We start from the raw sequence: 20,576 nt of genomic DNA, 5'->3' as shown, positions 1-20,576 counted from the left end.
CACCTCACACCTGTCAGAATGGTTTTCATCAAAAAGACCAAGTATCTAATGTGGCAAGGATTAGATGGAGATTAGTGGATTAGTGGAGATTAGTGGGAATTAGTGGAGATTAGTGGGATTTAGTGGTAGCTCAAGCAGGCTTCCCTGGTGGCTCAGAGGTTAAAGCGTCTGCCTGCAATGTGGGAGACCTGGGTTCGATTCCTGGGTGGGGAAGATCCCCTGGAGAAGGAAATGGAAATCCACTCCAGCACTCTTGCCTGGAAAATTCCATGGATGGAGGAGCCTGGTAGGCTACAGTTCATGGGGTCGCAAAGAGTCGGACACAACTGAGTAACTTCACTGGTGATCAGCTAACTGGTACTCCAGGTGAGCCTTACTCACCATGCACTAAAACCACTTTCCAATATAGGTTGCTGTATTTGGAATAAAAATTAAAAGACAAATGTGAGGCAATTTCTGTGTAGAACCCTGTAGTGGAGATTAGTGGGATTAGTGGAGAAAAGGGAAACTTTGTACACTGTTAGTGGGTATGTTTATTGGTGCAGCCACTGTGGGAAATAGTATGGACGTTCCTCAAAAAACTAAAAATAGAACTACCATATGATCCAGGGTTTACTCCTGGATATATATCTGAGAAAAATGAAACACAAATTCAAAATGATACATGCTCTCAATGTTCATAGCAGCATTATTTACAATAGCCAAGATATGGAAGCAACCTAAGTCTTTATCCACCGATGAATTGCTAAACAAGACTATATATACATATATGTATGCATATACACATACACACACACACACAATGGAATACTACTTGGTCATAAAAATGAGTGAAGTTTTGCCATTTACAACAACATAGATGGACTTGGAGGTTATTATTTTTAGTAGAATAAGTCAGACAAAAAGACAAATACTGTATGTTATTTCTTATCTAAAGCTATAACAAACTAGTGAAAAGATATGGACTTACAGATACAGAAAACAAACTAGTGGTTGCCAGTGGGAAGAGGGACATGGGAGGAGCATGACAGTGGCCGGTGTTTAAGAGCTTTGGACTGCTATGTATAAAACAGATAAATTACAATGATATATTGTACAACACAGGAAATATAGCCAATGTTTTAAAACAACTTTAAATGAAATATAATCTTTAAAAATTGTGAATCACTAAGCTGTACACCTGAAACATATAATAATACAAATCAACTATACTTCAATTTTTAAAAAAAATCACAATCTTAGTCTAATTATGACAAAATTAGGAAAACTGGCAAGATTGCTGGAAGAAATATCAATAACCTCAGATATGCGGATGACACCACCCTTATGGCAGAAAGCGAGGAGGAACTAAAGAGCCTCTTGATAAAGGTGAAAGAGGAGAGTGAAAAAGCTGGCTTAAAACTCAACATTCAAAAACCTAAGATCATGGCATCTGGTCCCATCATTTCATGGCAAATAGATGGGGAAACAATGGAAACAATGACAGACTTTATTCTCTTGGGCTCCAAAATCACTGCAGATGATGACTGCAGCCATGAAATTAAAAGACACTTGCTCCTTGAAAGAAAAGCTATGACCAACCTAGACAGCATATTAAAAAGCAAAGACATTACTTTGCCAACAAAGGTCCATCTAGTCAAGCCTGTGGTTTTTGCAGTAGTCATTATGGATTTGAGAGTTGGATCATAAAGAAGGCTGAGTACTGAAGAAATGATGTTTTTGAACTATGGTTCTGGATAAGACTCTTGATAGTCCCTTGGAATGCAAGGAGATCCAACCAGTTAATCCTAGAGGAAATCAACCCTGAATATGTATTGGAAGGACTGATGCTGAAGCTGAAGCTCCAAAACTTTGGCCACCTTATGAGAAGAGCTGACTCTTCTCATCAAGGAAAAGACCTTGATGCTGGGAAAGATTGAAGACAGGAGAAGGGGATGACAGAGGACAAGATGGTTGGATGGCATCACTGACTTAATGGACATGAGTTTGAGCAAGCTCAGGGAGATGGTGAAGGACAGGGAAGCCTGGTATGCTGCAGTCTGTGGGGCTGCAAAGAGTCGGACATGAGTGAGCAACTGAACAACAACAACAGGCAAACGTAAATTGAGAAATATTAAGAAACATAATGGAGAAGGCGATGGCACCCCACTTCAGTACTCTTGCCTGGAAAATCCCATGGATGGAGGAGGCTGGTAGGCTGCAGTCCATGGGGTCGTGAAGAGTGGGACACCATTTAGTGACTTCACTTTCACTTTTCACTTTCATGCATTGGAGAAGGAAATGGCAACTCACTCCAGTGTTCTTGCCTGGAGAATCCCAGGGATGGCGGAGCCTGGTGGGCTGCCGTCTCTGGGGTCGCACAGAGTCGGACACGACTGAAGCGACTTAGCAGCAGTAGCAGCAGCAAGAAACATAACTGGGCAGTATTCACCAAATGACAAGGTTATGAATATCAGGAAAGGCAGAAGAACTATCATAGCTTGTAGGAGACCAAGAAGATACAACAATTAAGTACAATGTGGCATTTTGAATTGGATCTTGGAACATAAAAATTTGTGGAAAAATGTGAAATTCAGATAAAATGCATAAAATAGTATAGTATCAATGTTAATTTCCTTATTATGATACTTGTTCCTTGGTTATGTAAGATGTTAACATTAAAGAAATCTAAGTAAAGAGCATATGTAATTCTACATTCTTTTGGTAAGTTTTCTTTAAATCTAAAATTATTTCAAAATAAAAGCTAAAGTTGTATTCAGTGTTCCTTATCTCAAGTTTTTGCTAATCATAGCTACCATGTTCTTGCATTTTAACATTGACAGTGTTAAATGTTATAGTTCCAAAATCAAATTTAACCCTATGCCCCAGTTTTGTTTTTTTGTTTTTTTTGTTTTTGGCAGCATCAAGAACTTTGGCATTCGGAATCTAGTTCTCTGACCAGGGATGGAATCTGGGCCCTCTGCATCAGGAGCATGAATTCTTAACCACTGGACCACCAGGGAAATCCCTAGTCCCCAGTTTTTAGCAGTTGTGTGTATTTCAGCACTCCTGAGAGGATTCACAGTTATAGATTCAGGAAGACAAGAGTTGAGGCTACATAGGACTGTAGACAATAAATCCATTTCTCATGCTGGTGCCTTCTTTCCTGGAGGAAATACTATATAAGGACAGTGAAAGGAGCTTGGGAAAGTATGAAAAATTTACAAATAAAAATACAAATATATAATGTATGTAACTCATGTGCTTCTACAAATACTGTCTGTAATTTTAATTTTAATATTTGGTTAAAGAGAGTCTCTGGCTCAACTATTTCCAACTTACTCTTTTTAAAAAATCTACACCTATATGCCTCTGGAAGAAATGGGCTGAGAAAATATGTACACGGAGTAGAAGCTGTAGGAAGATTCACCATCATTTTGAATTATGTGTTATCTTGAGAAAGAAATGGCATCCAATTGAATGCAGAGTTCCAAAGAATAGCAAGGACAAATAAGAAAGCCTTCCTCAGTGATCAGTGCAAAGAAATAGAGGAAAATAATATAATGGGAAAGACTAGAGATCTCTTCAAGAAAATTAGAGATACCAAGGGAACATTTCATGCAAAGATGGGCAAAATAAAGGACAGAAACAGTAGGGACCTAACAGAAACAGAAGATATTAAGAAGACATGGCAAGAATTCACAGAAGAACTGTATAAAAAAGATCTTCACAACCAAGATAATCACAATGGTGTGATCACTCACCTAGAGCCAGACATCCTGGAATGTGAAGTCAAGTGAGCCTTAGGAAGCATGACTACGAACAAAGCTAGTGGAGGTGATGGAATTCCAGCTGAGCTATTTCAAATCCTAAAAGATAATGCTGTGAAAGTGCTGCACTCAATATGCCAGCAAATTTGGAAAACTCAGCAGTGGCCACAGGACTGGAAAAGGTCAGTTTTCATTCCAATCCCAAAGAAAGGCAATGCCAAAGAATGCTCAAACTACTGCACAATTGCACTCATCTCACACGCTTTGTAAAGTAATGCTCAAAATTCTCCAAGCCAGGATTCAGCAATACATGAACTGAACTTCCAGATGCTCAAGCTGGTTTTAGAAAAGGCAGAGGAACCAGAGATCAAATTGCCAACATCCGTTGGATCATTGAAAAAGCAAAAGAGTTCCAGAAAAACACCTATTTCTGCTTTATTAACTATGCCAAAGCCTTTGACTGTGTGGATCACAACTACTTGTGGAAATTCTGAAAGAGATGGGAATACCAGACCACCTGACCTGCCTCTTGAGAAATCTGTATGCAGGTCAGGAAGCAACAGTTAGAACTGGACATGGAACAACAGACTATTTCAAAATAGGAAAAGGAGTACGTCAAGGCTGTATATCGTCTCCCTGCTTATTTAACTTGTATGTAGAGTACATTATGAGAAACATTAGGCTGGGTGAAGCACAAGCTGGAATCAAGATTGCCAGGAGAAATATCAATAACCTCAGATATGCAGATGATATCACCCTTATGGCAGAAAGTGAAGAAGAACTAAAGAGCCTCTTGTTGAAAGTGAAAGAGGAGAGTGAAAAAGTTGGCTTAAAACTCAACATTCAGAAAACTAACATCATGGCATCTGGTACCATCACTTCATGGCAAATAGATGGGGAAACAGTGGAAACAGTATCAGACTTTATTTTTCTGGGCTCCAAAATCACTGCAGATGGTGACTGCAGCCATAAAATTATAAGACACTTACTCCTTGGAAGATAAGTTATGACCAAACTAGACAGCATATTAAAAAGCAGAAATATTACTTTGTCAACAGAGATCCATCTAGTCAAAGCTAATGCTTTTCCAGTAGTCATGTATGGATGTGAAAGTTGGACTATAAAGAAAGCTGAGCATTGAAGAATTGATGCTTTTGAACTGTGGTGTTGGAGAAGACTCTTAAGAGTCCCTTGGACTGCAAGGAGATCCAACCAGTCCATCCTAAAGGAGATCAGTCCTGAATATTCATTGGAAGGACTGATACTGAAGCTGAAACTCCAATACTTCAGCCACTAGATGCAAAGATCTGACTCATTTGAAAAGACCCTGATGCTGGGAAAGATTGAAGGTGGGAGGAGAAGGGGATGACAGAGGATGAGATGGTTGGATGGCATCACTAACTTGATGGACATGAGTTTGAGCAAGCTGGGAGTTGGTGATGGACAGGGAAGCCTGACGTGCTGCAGTCTATGTGGTCACAAAGAATCAGACACGACTGAGCAGCTAAACTGTCTGATGACTCAGTAGTTCCACTCCTAGATATATACTGAAAAAAAACAAAAACACTAATTCAAAAAGATACATGCACCCAATATTCATAGCCACATTATTCATAATAGCCAAGATATAAAAGCAACCTAAGTGTTCATCAAAAGATGAATGGATGAAGATGTGGTATACATACATAATGGAATAATATACAACCATACACAAGAATGAAATTCTGCAATTTGCAGCTTTATGGATGGACTGGGAAGGCATTATGCTAAAGTGAAATAAGTTGACAGAGAAAGATAATACTGTATGATATCACTTATATGTGGATGCTAAGGTGGGAGGAGAAGGGGATGACAGAGGCTGAGTTGGTTGGATCGCATCACCGACTCAATGGACATGATTTGAGTAAACTCCAGGAGTTGGTGATAGACAAGGAGGCCTGGAGTGCTGCAGTCCATGGGGTCGCAAGGAGTCGGACACATGAACTGAACTGAAAAGTTCTCCAAATTAACATATATTCTGTCATTTCCAGTAGAATTCTGTGAAATATGATTTGTGTGAGACAGCTATAGAGAACTTCTCCAGGACATTTAAAACAATGATTCATTTAAACCAGTGGTTCTCCATGTCCTGGAGTAGTTCCATAGTTTTGGAGACTAAAATGATCAGTTTTCTTATAGTGTATGTATTTGTTTTGTGAATTCAGATTTTTTGTAATGTAAATTTTTTAACTTGGGGACAACTTCTTATTTTACTCTTTTCAGAATCTTTTTTCTGACACACATTTACACATGCCATCTAAATTCATTTTCCTCCAGGCTGTCCCTGATAGGTAAAGAGGAACAGGAATGATTATTCCCATTGTCTGGAAGAATCTAAGCCTGAGGAAAAATGGGCTAATTTGCACAAGCATACCCAGGAAGTCAACGAAAGATTAAGCCAAAATATATGGACTCTTTCCAGCAAACTCTACTACGTACACTCAAAAGACTTGTTTGTTCTTGACCAAAATGCTGGTCTCATTGTAACTTCTAGGGGGACTAGCAGGGGTGGGAGCATAAAAATAGCCAAGGCATACCCTTGTTTGGCTTAAGAATTGTAGGGAAGTACTTACCAAGGAGAGAGGAGTACAGTCTCATCATTGAGAAGGCAAGGTGGATGGGAGATGTTTGGACCACAAATTTACAGTGAAGGCGAGTAAATTCAAGGCAGGGCTGGACAAGCCACATGAACATGTCATTGACCTAAGAGTACAAGTAAAATTTGACGTTAACAAGTGTGTTTAAGAACTTGGTACACCTCAAGGAGGCTGAAGATAAGACTACCGATAATTTTTGAGTCTAGGTATAGTGAAGAAAATCCATAGGCAACAAGACCTGTGCCCCCAGTTTCTATTTAACGTGCAGTCCACTGACTATGCCCACTCCTCCCGTTCTACTGAGCTGAATATGGAAGAAAAGCTTGGAGCCACTATGGGTCAGCTACAGCATGCATGAAACAGTTTTAGGTTCCAGGAGCCACTATATCTGACTTTTCTATAGAAAAATGTTAGGAATTCTAAACAACTGATTTGGAAATGACTGACTGGCATTTATAAGGCAGGACTCCTGTAGAAAGTGGACACTGAGAGGTCTGGGCTTATTTTCAGTAATTCCCCACATGTATGTTTGTATGTACATACTTACTCGTGGGTATGATGATTCTTATCTCTTGGCTCTGCTCCCTACCCACTTACTCTTCAGAAGAAATTGCTTGATTTTCTCCTCTTTAGTGTTTTTTTCTTAAGCTTTGTGACTCCTACTGAAAATTACCTTGTTATTTTTTTTGTAAGTAGGCAGGTCATCATTAAATAAATACACTCATAGGTGATTATATGTGGATATGTGTGCATATATAAATGTATAGATGCTTTTCTATGTATACTCCCAAAGAAGGGCAATGCTAAAGAAAATGTCCAAACTATGGCACAGTTGCACTCATCTCACAGGCTAGGAAGTAATGCTCAAAATCCTTCAAGCTAGGCTTCAGCAGTACATGAACCAAGAACTTCCAGATATACAAGCTGGATTTAGAAAAGCCAGAGGAACCAGAGATCAGATTGCCGGTATTCACTGGATCATAGAAAAAGCAAGAGAATTCCTGATAAACATCTACTTCTGCTTCATTGACTAGGCTAAAGCCTTTGACTGTGTGGATCACAACAAACTGGAAAATTCTCAAACAGATAGGAATACCAGACCACCTTACCTGTCTCCTGAGAAACCTGTGTGCAGGTCAAGAAACAACAGTTAGAATCGGACATGAAACAATGGACTGGTTTAAAATTGGCAAAGGAGTACATCAAGGCTGTATACTGTCACTCTGCTTATTTAACATCTGCAGAGTAGATCATGAGAAATGCTGGGGTGGATGAATCATAAGCTGGAATCAAGATTGTCGGGAGAAATATTATCAATCTTAGATATGGAGATGACACCATCCTAATGGTAGAAAGTGAGGAGGAACTAAAGAGCCTCATGATGAAGGTGAAAGATAAGAGTGAAAAAACTGCCTTAAAACTCAACATTCGATGGAAGAGTAGTTTAAAAGGGAGGGGATATATGTATACCTATGGCTGATTCAGGTTGAGGTTTGACAGAAAACAACAAAATTCTGTAAAATAATTATCCTTCAATAAAAAAATAAATTAAAAAACCCTCAACATTCAAAAAACTAAGATCATGGCATCTGGTCTCATCACTTCATGGCAAATAGATGGGGAAACAATGACAGACTTTATTTTCTTGGGCTCCAAAATCACTGCAGATGGTGACTGCAGCCATGAAATTAAAAGATGCCTGCTCCTTGGGAGAAAAGCTATGACAAACCTAGACAGTGTATTAAAAAGCAGAAACAGTACTTTGCTGACAAAGGTCCATAAAGTCAAAGCTATGGTTTTTCCAGCAGTCATGTGCAGATATGAGAGTTGGACTGTAGAGAAGACTGAGTGCGAAAGAATTGATGCTTTAGAACTGTGGTGTTGGAGAAGACTCTTGAGAGTCCCTAGGACAGCAAGGAGATAAAAACAGTTAATCTTAAAGGAAATCCCCTGAATATTCATTGGATGGACTGATGCTAAAGCTGAGGTTGCAATACTTTGGCCACCTGATATGAAGAGCCAACTCATTAGAAAAGACCCTAATGCTGGGAAGGATTGAGGGCAAGAGGAGAAGGGGGTGACATAGGATCAGATGGTTGGATGGCATTACCAAGTTAATGGACATGAGTTTGAGCAAACTCTGGGATATAGTGAAGGACAGGGAAGCCTGGTGTGCTACAGTCCATGGGGTTGCAAAGAGTTGGATACGATTAAGTGACTAAACAACAACAATGACTGTGTATGAGTACTTGGATATGTGGTACTCAGTCAGCAAGTATTTATTGTGCATCTACTACACGCAGTGTGATAGGTGCTAAGGATAAATGATGAACAAGAGAGACAAGGTCTCTGTTCTCATGGTTTACAGTCTCAGGGGCAGGGGAGACAATAAATAATTAAACAAGCAAGGAAATGACTTAAGTATTTACAAATCCTGCAATGTACTAGCAGGAAACAAATAAATGTATTACAATTGGATAAAACAAGAAGGGTTTAATAGGGTAGTCAGGGAAGACTTCTTGGAGAAGCAGGGCTTTATGCTAAGACCTGGGTGGCAAAGGTGAATCAACCCTTATGAGACTAAATGGGGCAAGATTTCCAGAAAGAGGAATAAAAAGTGCAAAAACCTCGAGGAGGTAAAATCTGGGGTTTTCTAGGAATGGAAACAAGACCCCAGGGCTGGAAGGTAATAAGCTGAGCCTGAGAGGAGTGTAGGTGATGAGGCTGGAGGGGCAGGCTGGGTGGAATCACAATCTCAGAAGTCCTGGTAAGAAGTTAGACTACTGAAGACACTGGGAAATCTGTGAAGGCTTCCTGTGCATGTGTAGACTGGCTTCTGACTATGCATCTGGACATGTGTCTGTAAATAAACGTTATATATAAATATAATATGTATATTATATATATGTATATAGTACATGTATACAGTACATACATGTATATACAGACATGTACATAGTACATGTATACAAATGTGATAGGAAAGGGGCCACCCTACGCAGATCCCCAGAGCATTTCTACAGTGAGAAGAGAATCTAACTCAAATCCTTCTTGGCTTCTTCCATGGGAACCCTGGAATGCAGGGCATTTACTAGGCAACCCTGTTAATGCAGCAAAAGGCAAGAAGTACCATAAGCACTCATTTTTCCTTTCTACTTCCATCATCTGCGTGTGTTCTAATCTAACCTGAACATTCACACCTCTTTTAGGGAAGGAAGAAGAAAATGGACACTCTTACTAGCTGCACTAAGAGAATTTCTCACTGGTTTTAGCTCCCTAGATTTAGGAGGTATGGAGTCTAGGTTACAGGGGATGGGAAGTGGCAGGAAAAAGAAGAACACAGATCTTCATAACCTGGTACACCTCTAGATCAACTTCCAAAGGCATTTCTGCTGGTGGGCAAAGGGTCAAGGGGTGACATCCCAGTAATCATATAGAACATTTCTCAAGCGCCAGAATTCTCCACTGAGGAGTCAAAAAGTAATGGAGAAGATGGAAGAGAAAGCAGAAATTGACTACACAATTCCAGCTCCACATGCAAAATAAATAAAATAATAATGGCAAGAAGCCAGAAAGCAAGGTAATTGGGGACAATCAGGGAATTTCCTGCCCCTCCTTGCCTTCCATAATTATGAACGTGAAAACGATCCTAGAAGGCCTTTGAGATGAGGAGTCGGGAGACAGGGAAGGACAGAAAGGAAAGGGACCAGAGGGTCTCACCAATTCCTTGTGCTCCTCAGTGAGACTGGAAGGCAGGGTATCCATGTAGGAATCCTTCAGGGGCTTCCAGCCTAGTTGATGGGGTTCCATGTAGATCATCCCACACCTGGCAAGCACAAACAGAGGGCCATCCTGGTTCACATTGGGCTCCCAAGCACGTAGGGGTGAGGTAAATAGGCTGGAGCTTGGGCTGGAGCACAGACCTTCACCAGCTCCAAGCCAAAGGAAAGATGCACAGATTTTGCCAGGAAAGGGTAGAGACCAGTGCTAAGAGTAGGGTCTTGAGAATCAGAGACCTGTTTTCAAATCTCAGCCCCAGATCCTACTAATTGAGTGACCTCGGAAAAATTTCTTTTCTGTCTCTGAATTTGTGTCCTTGTCTGTAAATTGAAGAATATAAAAAATAAGCAGCTTATAAGATTATTATAATGGTTAAATGAAAGGCCAGTAAAGAATTTGGCACTATGTCTAGCATATGGAACACTCTTAATGAAAACTACTATTATAATTTTCATAATGTTAGTACATTACCATGTACTGACATGTAACATTGTATTTAGCAAGTTTTTCCCCATTCTGTTATATCTAGGCACACTCCTCTTTGTTACTAACACTGGCTACCATTTATTCAGCACCTACTATGTGTCAGCCACTATGCCAAGTCTTAATGGCCTTCATTTCTAAATATTCCTCTTTATGGTTTACACTTTAGACATGAGGAGACACTAGATCAGAGAGGCTTATTGACTTGGAAGAGGTCACACAGCTAGCAAATGGTGTGTTCAAGGTGGGAACCCAGGTTGGTCTAACTTGCCATGTGCTCTTTCTACTCCCTTACATTGCCTTTGGGAATGTGAGCTTATTTTTATTTTATTATTTTATTTGTTGTGGACTGGGAGGCACATGATTGGATTATTATCCTTGGCACACTCATCATTAGCCCATGCATGACCTTTCTTAGTTAATTGTTTTCAATAATGTAATCAGTGTCCATGAACCCAACACCCAGACAGAAGCTACGGTTTTGACAATAACCTTTATCTAATTATAAAGTCTCCCTTATCCTATCCCCCTGGCTTTCCCCACCTAGATTACACAGAATCTTGAATCTCACATTCACTGGTCCTTTGATTTCTTACTTTCTTATGGTTTTATATACATACACATATTTAATTGTTTAGTTGGTTTTAATAATTTAAAAGGGGATACTATGCTGCATGTAATATTACAGGCTTACTTTTCTTGCATTTTAAAAAGTATTTATTATTTATTTTTGGTTGGGTTAGGTCTTCGTTGCTGTGAAGGCTTTTCTTTAGTTGTGGCGAGTGAGGGGTTACTCTCTAGTTGCGGTGCACAAGCTTCTCATTGCAGTGGCCCCTCTTGCTGTCCAGCGTGGGCTCTAGGCATGCGGGCTTCAGTAGTTGTGGCTCCTGGGCTCTGGAGCACAGGCTCAGTAGTTGAGGCACTAGGGCTTAGTTGCCCTGGGGCATGTGGGATCTTCCCAGATCAGGGTTCAATGCCATGTCTCCTGCATTGGTAGGTGGATTCTTTACTACTAAGCCACCAGAAAAGCCCTACAGGCTTACTTTTATATATAATACTGCTTAGATTTTATCTTTAATTTTATTAAGACTTATCTATAAAGACACTTATCAGTACAGTTCACTTATTTTGAATGACATACAAATACTACCTTCTGTGATTTTATTATACTTTCTAATTCTCTCCTATTAATAGGCATTTGGGTCATTTCTAAGTGTTATTGTGAATCGTGCTACTCTGAAAATTCTGGTACATGTCTCCTGTTGTACATGGGCACAAGTTTATTTTCAGTATATACTCACAAGCAGAATTGCTCAGCCATAGGGTATATGAAGGTTCAACTTTAGGAGGTAGTTCAGCTCAGTCACTCAGTCATGTCTGACTCTGCGACCCCATGAACTGCAGCACGCCAGGCTTCCCTGTCCATCACCAACTCCTCGAGCCTACTCAAACTCTTGTCCATTGCACTGGTGATGCCATCCAACCATCTCATCTTCTGTCATCCCCTTCTTTTCCCACCTTCAATCTTTCTCAGCATCAGGGTCTTTTCAAATGAGTCAGTTCTTTGCATCAGGTGGCCAAAGTATTAGAGTTTCAGCCTCATCATCAGTCCTTCCAATGAATATTCAGGTCTGATTTCCTTTAGGATGGACTGGCTGGATCTCTTTGCAGTCCATGGGACTCTCAAGAGTCTTCTCCAACACCACAGTTCAAAAGCATCTTATCCAAAGTGTTTGCCTGATTTTGTATTGAGGACTGATTTTATGACAAAGTCTGACAAAAGGTAATATAGGTGATCTGCTAGAATTTAATCATATTTGTGGCTTTTCCTCCTGTTTAAGGTTAGTGAGGCTTTGCCTTACCTCAGGGGGCCCATGCAAGCTGACTCACCTGCTCACAGTGGCTGGGGAGGCCTGTTCCAGGTCAGCTGGCTCGAAGATCAGACTCATCTTAGGGCTCATCTGAATAATCTCTCCACTCATTAAACACAGCTGAAAGTACAAAGCAGAGGGGTAGAGGGCAGCAAATGTGTTGAAATCTATCTGCAAATAAAAGGCCTCAGTGGAGACAGAGATGGTTTGAATTCATTCAACAAATGTTTCTTGAGCACCTACTCTGTGCCAGGCACGATGCTAGCTGTGCAGAATAAAACAGACAAAAAAATTCCTGTCCTCTTGAGGTCTGCATTCTGCTGGGAAGAACAGATGATAGGCAAAATATATAGGCTATACAAGGATGAAAATGCTTTGGAGAGTTGGAGAATCCTGTGTCTGGTGAGATGTAATGTTAAATAGGGAAGTCAGAGAACCACTGAATGGTAGCCTTAGATGAAGAATCTAGAAATTATCAGATTACAGCTAGTTTAATGGTTCTTTCCTCAGTGTTTAAAACAGAACTTAATTGCACACTGGCATCCTATTTTATTTTCTCAAGTTTCCCACAAAGACTCCTGGAATGACTCAGGGACTGGTCTAGGGTTAGAGTGATAAGAATATCTCCAAATCATTTTTGAAATGGAAAGATCATTAGAAGCCCCAGTGTTTAGCATGTATATCCCTACAGAAAGTAGTGCAAATATACAGGACAGCCTCTGAGTATATACACTAAGTCTGTGGCACTGCTTCTCATTTCCCAACATGGGTTAAAGTGAGATGTTTAAGTCCTAAGATGGCTTGAGGCCTTGGTCTCTCAGGGGAAAAGAAGAAATTCCATTGCTCCATGTTTCTCCTCCTAAGTTTCTGTCTAAAGAGCTTCTTGCAAATTACCTGACCCACATCAAACATATCTGTAATCAGGTCATTACTTGCAACCCCAGAAAGGTCATAGCTGTTACGGACTAACACCACTAACAGTGTCATCTCTGAATATCGAGAAAAGTAAAATAGACCCATAGCTGTGACAGTAGTTTGATTTCATTCAGAGCTGAGAAGAGCCATCAGGAATTTCACTGACTCTTTATACTTCTGATCTCAAGATCAACCAATACATGTATACAATTAGTTTACATAACATAGCCCATATCATGGAATAAAACTCACTTCTATATTTATGTTATATAATCAAAATTATGAACATGCTATTACTAGTATATGTGTGTAATTTGGATAATTAAGCTTTCCATTGTTGAGCATGACTCAGTCTTACAAAATGTAAATGCAGTTGGAAAATATATTTGGATTTGATAAGGCAGTATAGTCAGTGTAAGAAATCTTCCTTGATTCAAGTTAATGTATGGCAAAACCAATACAATATTGTAAAGTAAAATAAATAAATAAATAAACAGAAGAAAAAAATGAATATAATAAAATAAAAAAACCTCTTCCTTTGAAATGGTGATAAATATTATTTTATTTTATTTTAACCCTTATATAGCACTTGCTACATGACAGGCACTATTATAAGCAGTTTGTAAATATTAATTTATCTAATCTTACTAACAATATTATAACACAGACACTATTATCCTCATTTTACAGATGATGCAATTGAGGTATAGGTATAGCTTTTCTAAGGTTACGTGACTGCTGAGTGGTAAGATAGGATCTGAACCCAGGCTGTCCAGCTCCAGAGACTAAGCTCTTTGCCACTACGCTTACTGCAGTAGGCAGAACATATCTTCCAAAGACTGCTGCAATGTCTGCTAACCCACGTGTACTTTTGCAGTGTGATCTCACCCACCTCCATTAAGAGGTGGCATCTATTTCTCTACTTCCTTGAATCTGGAAAGGTTCTGTGACTTCTTTGACTTAACAAAATTCAGAGAAAGTAATGCTGTTTGAGTTCCAAGTAGAGATTTTAATTTCCTGCCTCTTGCAAATCAACCACCAGGTAAGGAGTGCCACTACTCAAGACCACCAAATGATAAGCCCAAGTCACATGGACAGGCCTGGAGGATAAGATGCTATTTGAGAGAAAGAGAGGCAGAGAGAGAGAGAGAGACAAAGAGAGACAGAGACAGAGAGTTACAGAGAGACAGACAAGTCAAGGAGGAAAGAGCCCCCAAAAACTGAGTGAAGAAGCTACCATGGATGTGGCTCCTCTAGCCCTAGCCACCCCAGATGACATCATGAGGATTAGCTTAGCCCTTTTGAGCCTTTTCAAAATTTATAATCTACAGTATCACGAGCAAAGTTAAGCCACTAAGTATTAAGATAGTTTGCATCTTTATTTATGCAGCAATGGATAACCAAAATACATCCCACATATCAGGTGCTTTGTATGGACTATCTTAATTAGCAACACCCCTATTTTATTACTACCTTTTTAACAAATGAAGAAATTGGTTCAGAGAAGTTATGTGACTTGCCCAACTTGCTCAATTGTAGAGCTAGTAGTCCAATTTAAAGCCAGAACCAAGGCTTTTAACAATTATACAACAGTATCTCAAAACACACTCAACTTAACCCACTATAGGTAAAAACAAAAGTATAATTTATGAATTGATAACTGTTACTTTCTTATGTGGCATTTATTCTCAGTGTAAATAAGTGTATACATTATATATCCTGATCAATCACTCACTTCAGTAAAAGAGTTTATTCCCCATCCATGTAAAAGTGGTATCAGAAAGGTACCTTTTTATTGTCATCCAGAACAGTGTTCATATTTTCAATCCAAACAGCATCCACTGGCCCATCAAATATAATCCACTTGCGGTCATCAGACAAAGAAGATGCTTGCTCTCGGAAAGCGTTGGCAAGGACACCATCTGTCCATTCGTGGCTCACTTGATCAAAGCACCCATACAGCTGCCCCATGGTGATGGCCTTGGGATTAATGATCTTATACTCCACCGCGAACTCTTCCATCTGTTTGGCTGGACAAGAAGGTCCAACACAAGTTACAAAGTTTCTGGTGAAACTTTAGATAAGAGTCAATGCTATCTAAAAGGTCAAATTTATCAGCATGCCATCATAGTCCTTATAAAATTTATACTCAGTCTGTGTAAAAATTGGAATAACTGGATAGGCAATGCCTTAAATTGTTAGGTTATTACAGCTATTAGTTTCTCACCATATTGTCTTCTGATGCTCATTTCAAACAAGTCAAATGAGCCATTCAGATCTAAATAAAGTCTGTCTGGGCCTAAAATAACTCAGGCAGTAAAGGAGAGAGACGCCATATAATCAGGTCTCTTTATGTATCTGGCTTTCATGGCTACCCTAGAACCTTGGTTTTGACTTGAGATGAGGAAACAACTGACAGGTAAAAGAGGGTTACTTTCCTTTTCCTCTATCTGAAGGGCTAGCTAAGCCCTGGAACCTCTTATTTCATTGCTCAATAAGTGTTTCCTGAGAATAGAGCACCAGGACCGAACTGGAATACACAGGCTAATGGGTGGTACATCATATGTAATAACAGAAAGTAACCACACTTTTACATGATCCTTCAAAGTAAGGAAAAACTGGAGTGCATGAACCATGAACTAAGTAAAGAATTGTTCCTGCAGAATCCTGAGGCAAAGACAACGGGGTAGCCTCCTTTCTCTTCATTTAGTTTCCTAAACTATATTCAATACCTAAATTACTATTTAAGTTTGAAATGCCCAAATTAGTTTTTAATGTCAAGTCAGTGCTGAAAACAAAAATCTCAAAAATCCAACAGTAACTCGTTATTACAAAAAATATTAAAACAAAGCACACTGGAAGGGATTGTGTAAACACAGGCAGAGCGAGGCACTGCTTTTCAAAACCACAGCTTTGTGTTTTTATAAAAGGAAAACCCCCAAAACTGTTTCTCTGGCAAAAGACATAGCTTTTGTTTATTGAGTAGACACTGTGCTAAGTTATTTATCTGTATGAACTAATTTAATTATCACAATGATCCCATTATCACAATGATGCCTCTGGGAAAACAGAGGCAAAGATAGATTTAGTAACTTGCCCAAGGTCTGTGTCTGAGTCAAAAGTCTGAGGCCTTATCTTCTACATTAAATGAAAGGAAGGAAAGAAGGAAAGGAGGAGGGAGGGAGGGAAGCAGAGTGGAGGGGAGGGAGGGAGAATGGGAGGCAGAAAAAAAGGGAAAGGGAAGACAAAGAAAGAGAGGCAAAGAAGGAATGGAAAGAAAACAGAAACCATGCAGTGATCTGTTTTTAGAACAATTTTGTTCAGGCAAGTGGCAGGAGTTTCCCTCTCACGGAGAAGCTTTTGGAGAAACCACAGTTCAGCATTTGAGAAAATTCCTCCATCCTAATGGTGCACATAAAACCCCGTTAGAAGTTCTCCCTCTCTTTATTTTCTGCCTGCAGACCCCTGTGTGCCATGTTCTGTTTCTGGCTCTAATGTCACCATCCAGGGATGGCAAAGCTAACAGCCTAGCATCATCTCTCTGGAACCAGTCAACTAAGTGGGGACACCTGTTCTTCCTGGAAGTCAGGGATGTGAGTTTTACCTTCGTATAAATCACCCAGAGCTGCAGCCAACACTTTATAAGCACAGGTCTTGCCACCCATGGGATCTCCAACAATCATATAGCCATGTCTTACCAGCATCATCTCGTAGATCTGGGAGGGAACACCATGTAAGAAGTTAATCATTCCAAACCTCCCAGAATTTCAATTAGTCAGAAGTCAACAAGGAATGAGGGCTACAGTCATTTTTTTCATCTATTGCTTAAATATCTTTTGGATGAATAATAATATATGTGTGCATTTCTGATTATTTAAGGGATGAGAAATACTATTTACTCTGTACCTCTCCATGTGCTAAACATGAAGTCATTCACCTAAGTCATTTCATTTAATCCATTCAGGCATGTCTTGTGCTGTGTGTGCTGTGCTTAGTTGCTCAGTCATGTCTGACTCTTTGTGACCCCATGGACTGCAGCCCAGCAGGCTCCTCTGTCCATGAGGGTTCTCCAGGCAAGAATACTGGAACTGGTTGCCATGCCCTCCTCTTTCCAACCCAGCGATTGAACCCAGGTCTCCTGCATTGCAGGCGGATTCTTTTTTTTTTTTTTTTTAATTATTTTTTCACTTTACAATATTGTATTGGTTTTGCCATATATCAAAATGAATCCGCCACAGGTATACATGTGTTCCCCATCCTGAATCCTCCTCCCTCCTCCCTCCCCATACCATCCCTCTGGGTCGTCCCAGTGCACCAGCCCCAAGCATCCAGTATTGTGCATCAAACCTGGACTGGTGACTCGTTTCATATATGATATTATACATGTTTTAATGCCATTCTCCCAAATCATCCCACCCTCTCCCTCTCGCACAGAGTCCAAAAGACTGTTCTATACATCAGTGTCTCTTTTGCTGTCTCGTATACAGGGTTATTGTTACCATCTTTCTAAATTCCATATATATGCATCAGTATACTGTATTGGTGTTTTTCTTTCTGGCTTACTTCACTCTGTATAATAGGCTCCAGTTTCATCCACCTCATTAGAACTGATTCAAATGTATTCTTTTTAATGGCTAAGTAATACCCCATTGTGTATATGTACCACAGCTTGCTTATCCATTCATCTGCTGATGGACATCTAGGTTGCTTCCATGTCCTGGCTATTATAAACAGTGCTGCGATGAACATTGGGGTACACATGTCTCTTTCAATTCTGGTTTCCTCAGTGTGTATGCCCAGCAGTGGGATTGCTGGATCATAAGGCAGTTCTATTTCCAGTTTTTTAAGGAATCTCCACACTGTTCTCCATAGTGGCTGTACTAGTTTGCATTCCCACCAACAGTGTAAGAGGGTTCCCTTTTCTCCACACCCTCTCCAGCATTTATTGCTTGTAGACTTTTGGATCACAGCCATTCTGACTGGCGTGAAATGGTACCTCATAGTGGTTTTGATTTGCATTTCCCTGATAATAAGTGATGTTGAGCATCTTTTCATGTGTTTGTTAGCCATCTGTATGTCTTCTTTGGAGAAATGTCTATTTAGTTCTTTGGCCCATTTTTTGATTGGGTCATTTATTTTTCTGGAGTTGAGCTGTAGGAGTTGCTTGTATATTTTTGAGATTAGTTGTTTGTCAGTTGCTTCATTTGCTATTATTTTCTCCCATTCTGAAGGCTGTCTTTTCACCTTGCTTATAGTTTCCTTTGTTGTGCAGAAGCTTTTAAGTTTAATTAGGTCCCATTTGTTTATTTTTGCTTTTATTTTCAATATTCTGGGAGGTGGGTCATAGAGGATCATGCTGTGATGTATGTCGGAGAGTGTTTTGCCTATGTTTCCTCTCAGAGTTTTATAGTTTCTGGTCTTATGTTTAGATCTTTAATCCATTTTGAGTTTATTTTTGTGTATGGTGTTAGAAAGTGTTCTAGTTTCATTCTTTTACAAGTGGTTGACCAGTTTTCCCAGCACCACTTGTTAAAGAGATTGTCTTTAATCCATTGTATATTCTTGCCTCCTTTGTCAAAGATAAGGTGTCCATATGTGCATGGATTTATCTCTGGGCTTTCTATTTTGTTCCATTGATCTATATTTCTGTCTTTGTGCCAGTACCATACTGTCTTGATGACTGTGGCTTTGTAGTAGAGCCTGAAGTCAGGCAGGTTGATTCCTCCAGTTCCATTCTTCTTTCTCAAGATTGCTTTGGCTATTCGAGGTTTTTTGTATTTCCATACAAATTGTGAAATTATTTGTTCTAGCTCTGTGAAGAATACCGTTGGTAGCTTGATAGGGATTGCATTGAATCTATAAATTGCTTTGGGTAGTATTCTCATTTTCACTATATTGATTCCTCCAATCCATGAACATGGTATATTTCTCCAACTATTAGTGTCCTCTTTGATTTCTTTCACCAGTGTTTTATAGTTTTCTATATATGGGTCTTTAGTTTCTTTAAGTAGATATATTCCTAAGTATTTTATTCTTTTCGTTGCAATGGTGAATGGAATTGTTTCCTTAATTTCTCTTTCTATTTTCTCATTATTAGTGTATAGGAATGCAAGGGATTTCTGTGTGTTGATTTTATATCCTGCAACTTTACTATATTCATTGATTGCTGCTGCTAAGTCGCTTCAGTCGTATCTGACTCTGTGAGACCCCATAGATGGCAGCCCACCAGGCTCCCCGTCCCTGGGATTCTCCAGGCAAGAACACTGGAGTGGGTTGCCATTTCCTTCTCCAATGCATGAAAGTGAAAAGTGAAAGTGAAGTCGCTCAGTCATGTCCGACTCCTAGCGACCCCATGGACTGCAGCCTACCAGGCCCCTCCGTCCATGGGATTTTACAGGCAAGAGTACTGGAGTGGGTTGCCATATTCACTGATTAGTTCTAGTAATTTTCTGGTGGAGTCTTTAGGGTTTTCTATGTAGAGGATCATGTCATCTGCAAACAGTGAGAGTTTTACTTCTTCTTTTCCAATTTGGATTCCTTTTATTTCTTTTTCTGCTCTGATTGCTGTGGCCAAAACTTCCAAAAATATGTTGAATAGTAATGGTAAAAGTGGGCACCCTTGTTGTTCCTGACTTTAGAGGAAATGCTTTCAATTTTTCACCATTGAGGATAATGTTTGCTGTGGGCTTGTCATATATAGCCTTTATTATGCTGAGGTATGTTCCTTCTATTCCTGCTTTCTGGAGAGTTTTTATCATAAATGAATGTTGAATTTTGTCATAGGCTTTCTCTGTATCTATTGAGATAATCATACGGTTTTTATTTTTCAATTTGTTAATGTGGTATATTACATTGATTTGTGGATATTGAAGAATCCTTGCATCCCTGGGATAAAGCCCACTTGGTCATGGTGTATGATCTTTTTAATGTGTTGTTGGATTCTGATTGCTAGAATTTTGTTAAGGATTTTTGCATCTATGTTCATCAGTGATATTGGCCTGTAGTTGGGTATTACGGTGATGGTGGCCTCACAGAATGAGTTTGGAAGTTTACCTTCCTCTGCAATTTCCTGGAAGAGTTTGAGTAGGATAGGTGTTAGCTCTTCTCTAAATTTTTGGTGGAATTCAGCTGTGAAGCCATCT

The 20,576-nt window shown here is 39.6% G+C and overlaps 1 protein-coding gene across 1 annotated transcript in view; it reads right to left on the bottom strand.

Annotated features, from left to right (window-relative positions):
- DNAH3 (dynein axonemal heavy chain 3) overlaps positions 1–20,576 on the bottom strand; it is a 247,772-nt gene that overhangs the window by 109,859 nt on the left and 117,337 nt on the right. Inside the window, exons 35-39 of the mRNA XM_086375467.1 lie at positions 17,039–17,150; positions 15,223–15,464; positions 12,539–12,639; positions 10,106–10,211; positions 6,362–6,491 (exon numbers count right to left, since the gene is read on the bottom strand). Coding sequence (XP_086231593.1) covers positions 6,362–6,491; positions 10,106–10,211; positions 12,539–12,639; positions 15,223–15,464; positions 17,039–17,150 — 691 coding nt within the window. The remainder of the gene's footprint in view (positions 1–6,361; positions 6,492–10,105; positions 10,212–12,538; positions 12,640–15,222; positions 15,465–17,038; positions 17,151–20,576) is intronic.

This window comes from Bos grunniens, chromosome 25 (assembly GCF_055505025.1).
Source record: "Bos grunniens cultivar Pamir isolate PY7600 chromosome 25, Bosgru_T2T1.0, whole genome shotgun sequence".
Lineage (NCBI taxonomy): Eukaryota > Metazoa > Chordata > Mammalia > Artiodactyla > Bovidae > Bos > Bos grunniens.
The sequence above is the reverse complement of the archived record's forward strand: the minus strand, read 5'-3'. Positions and strand labels throughout refer to the sequence as shown.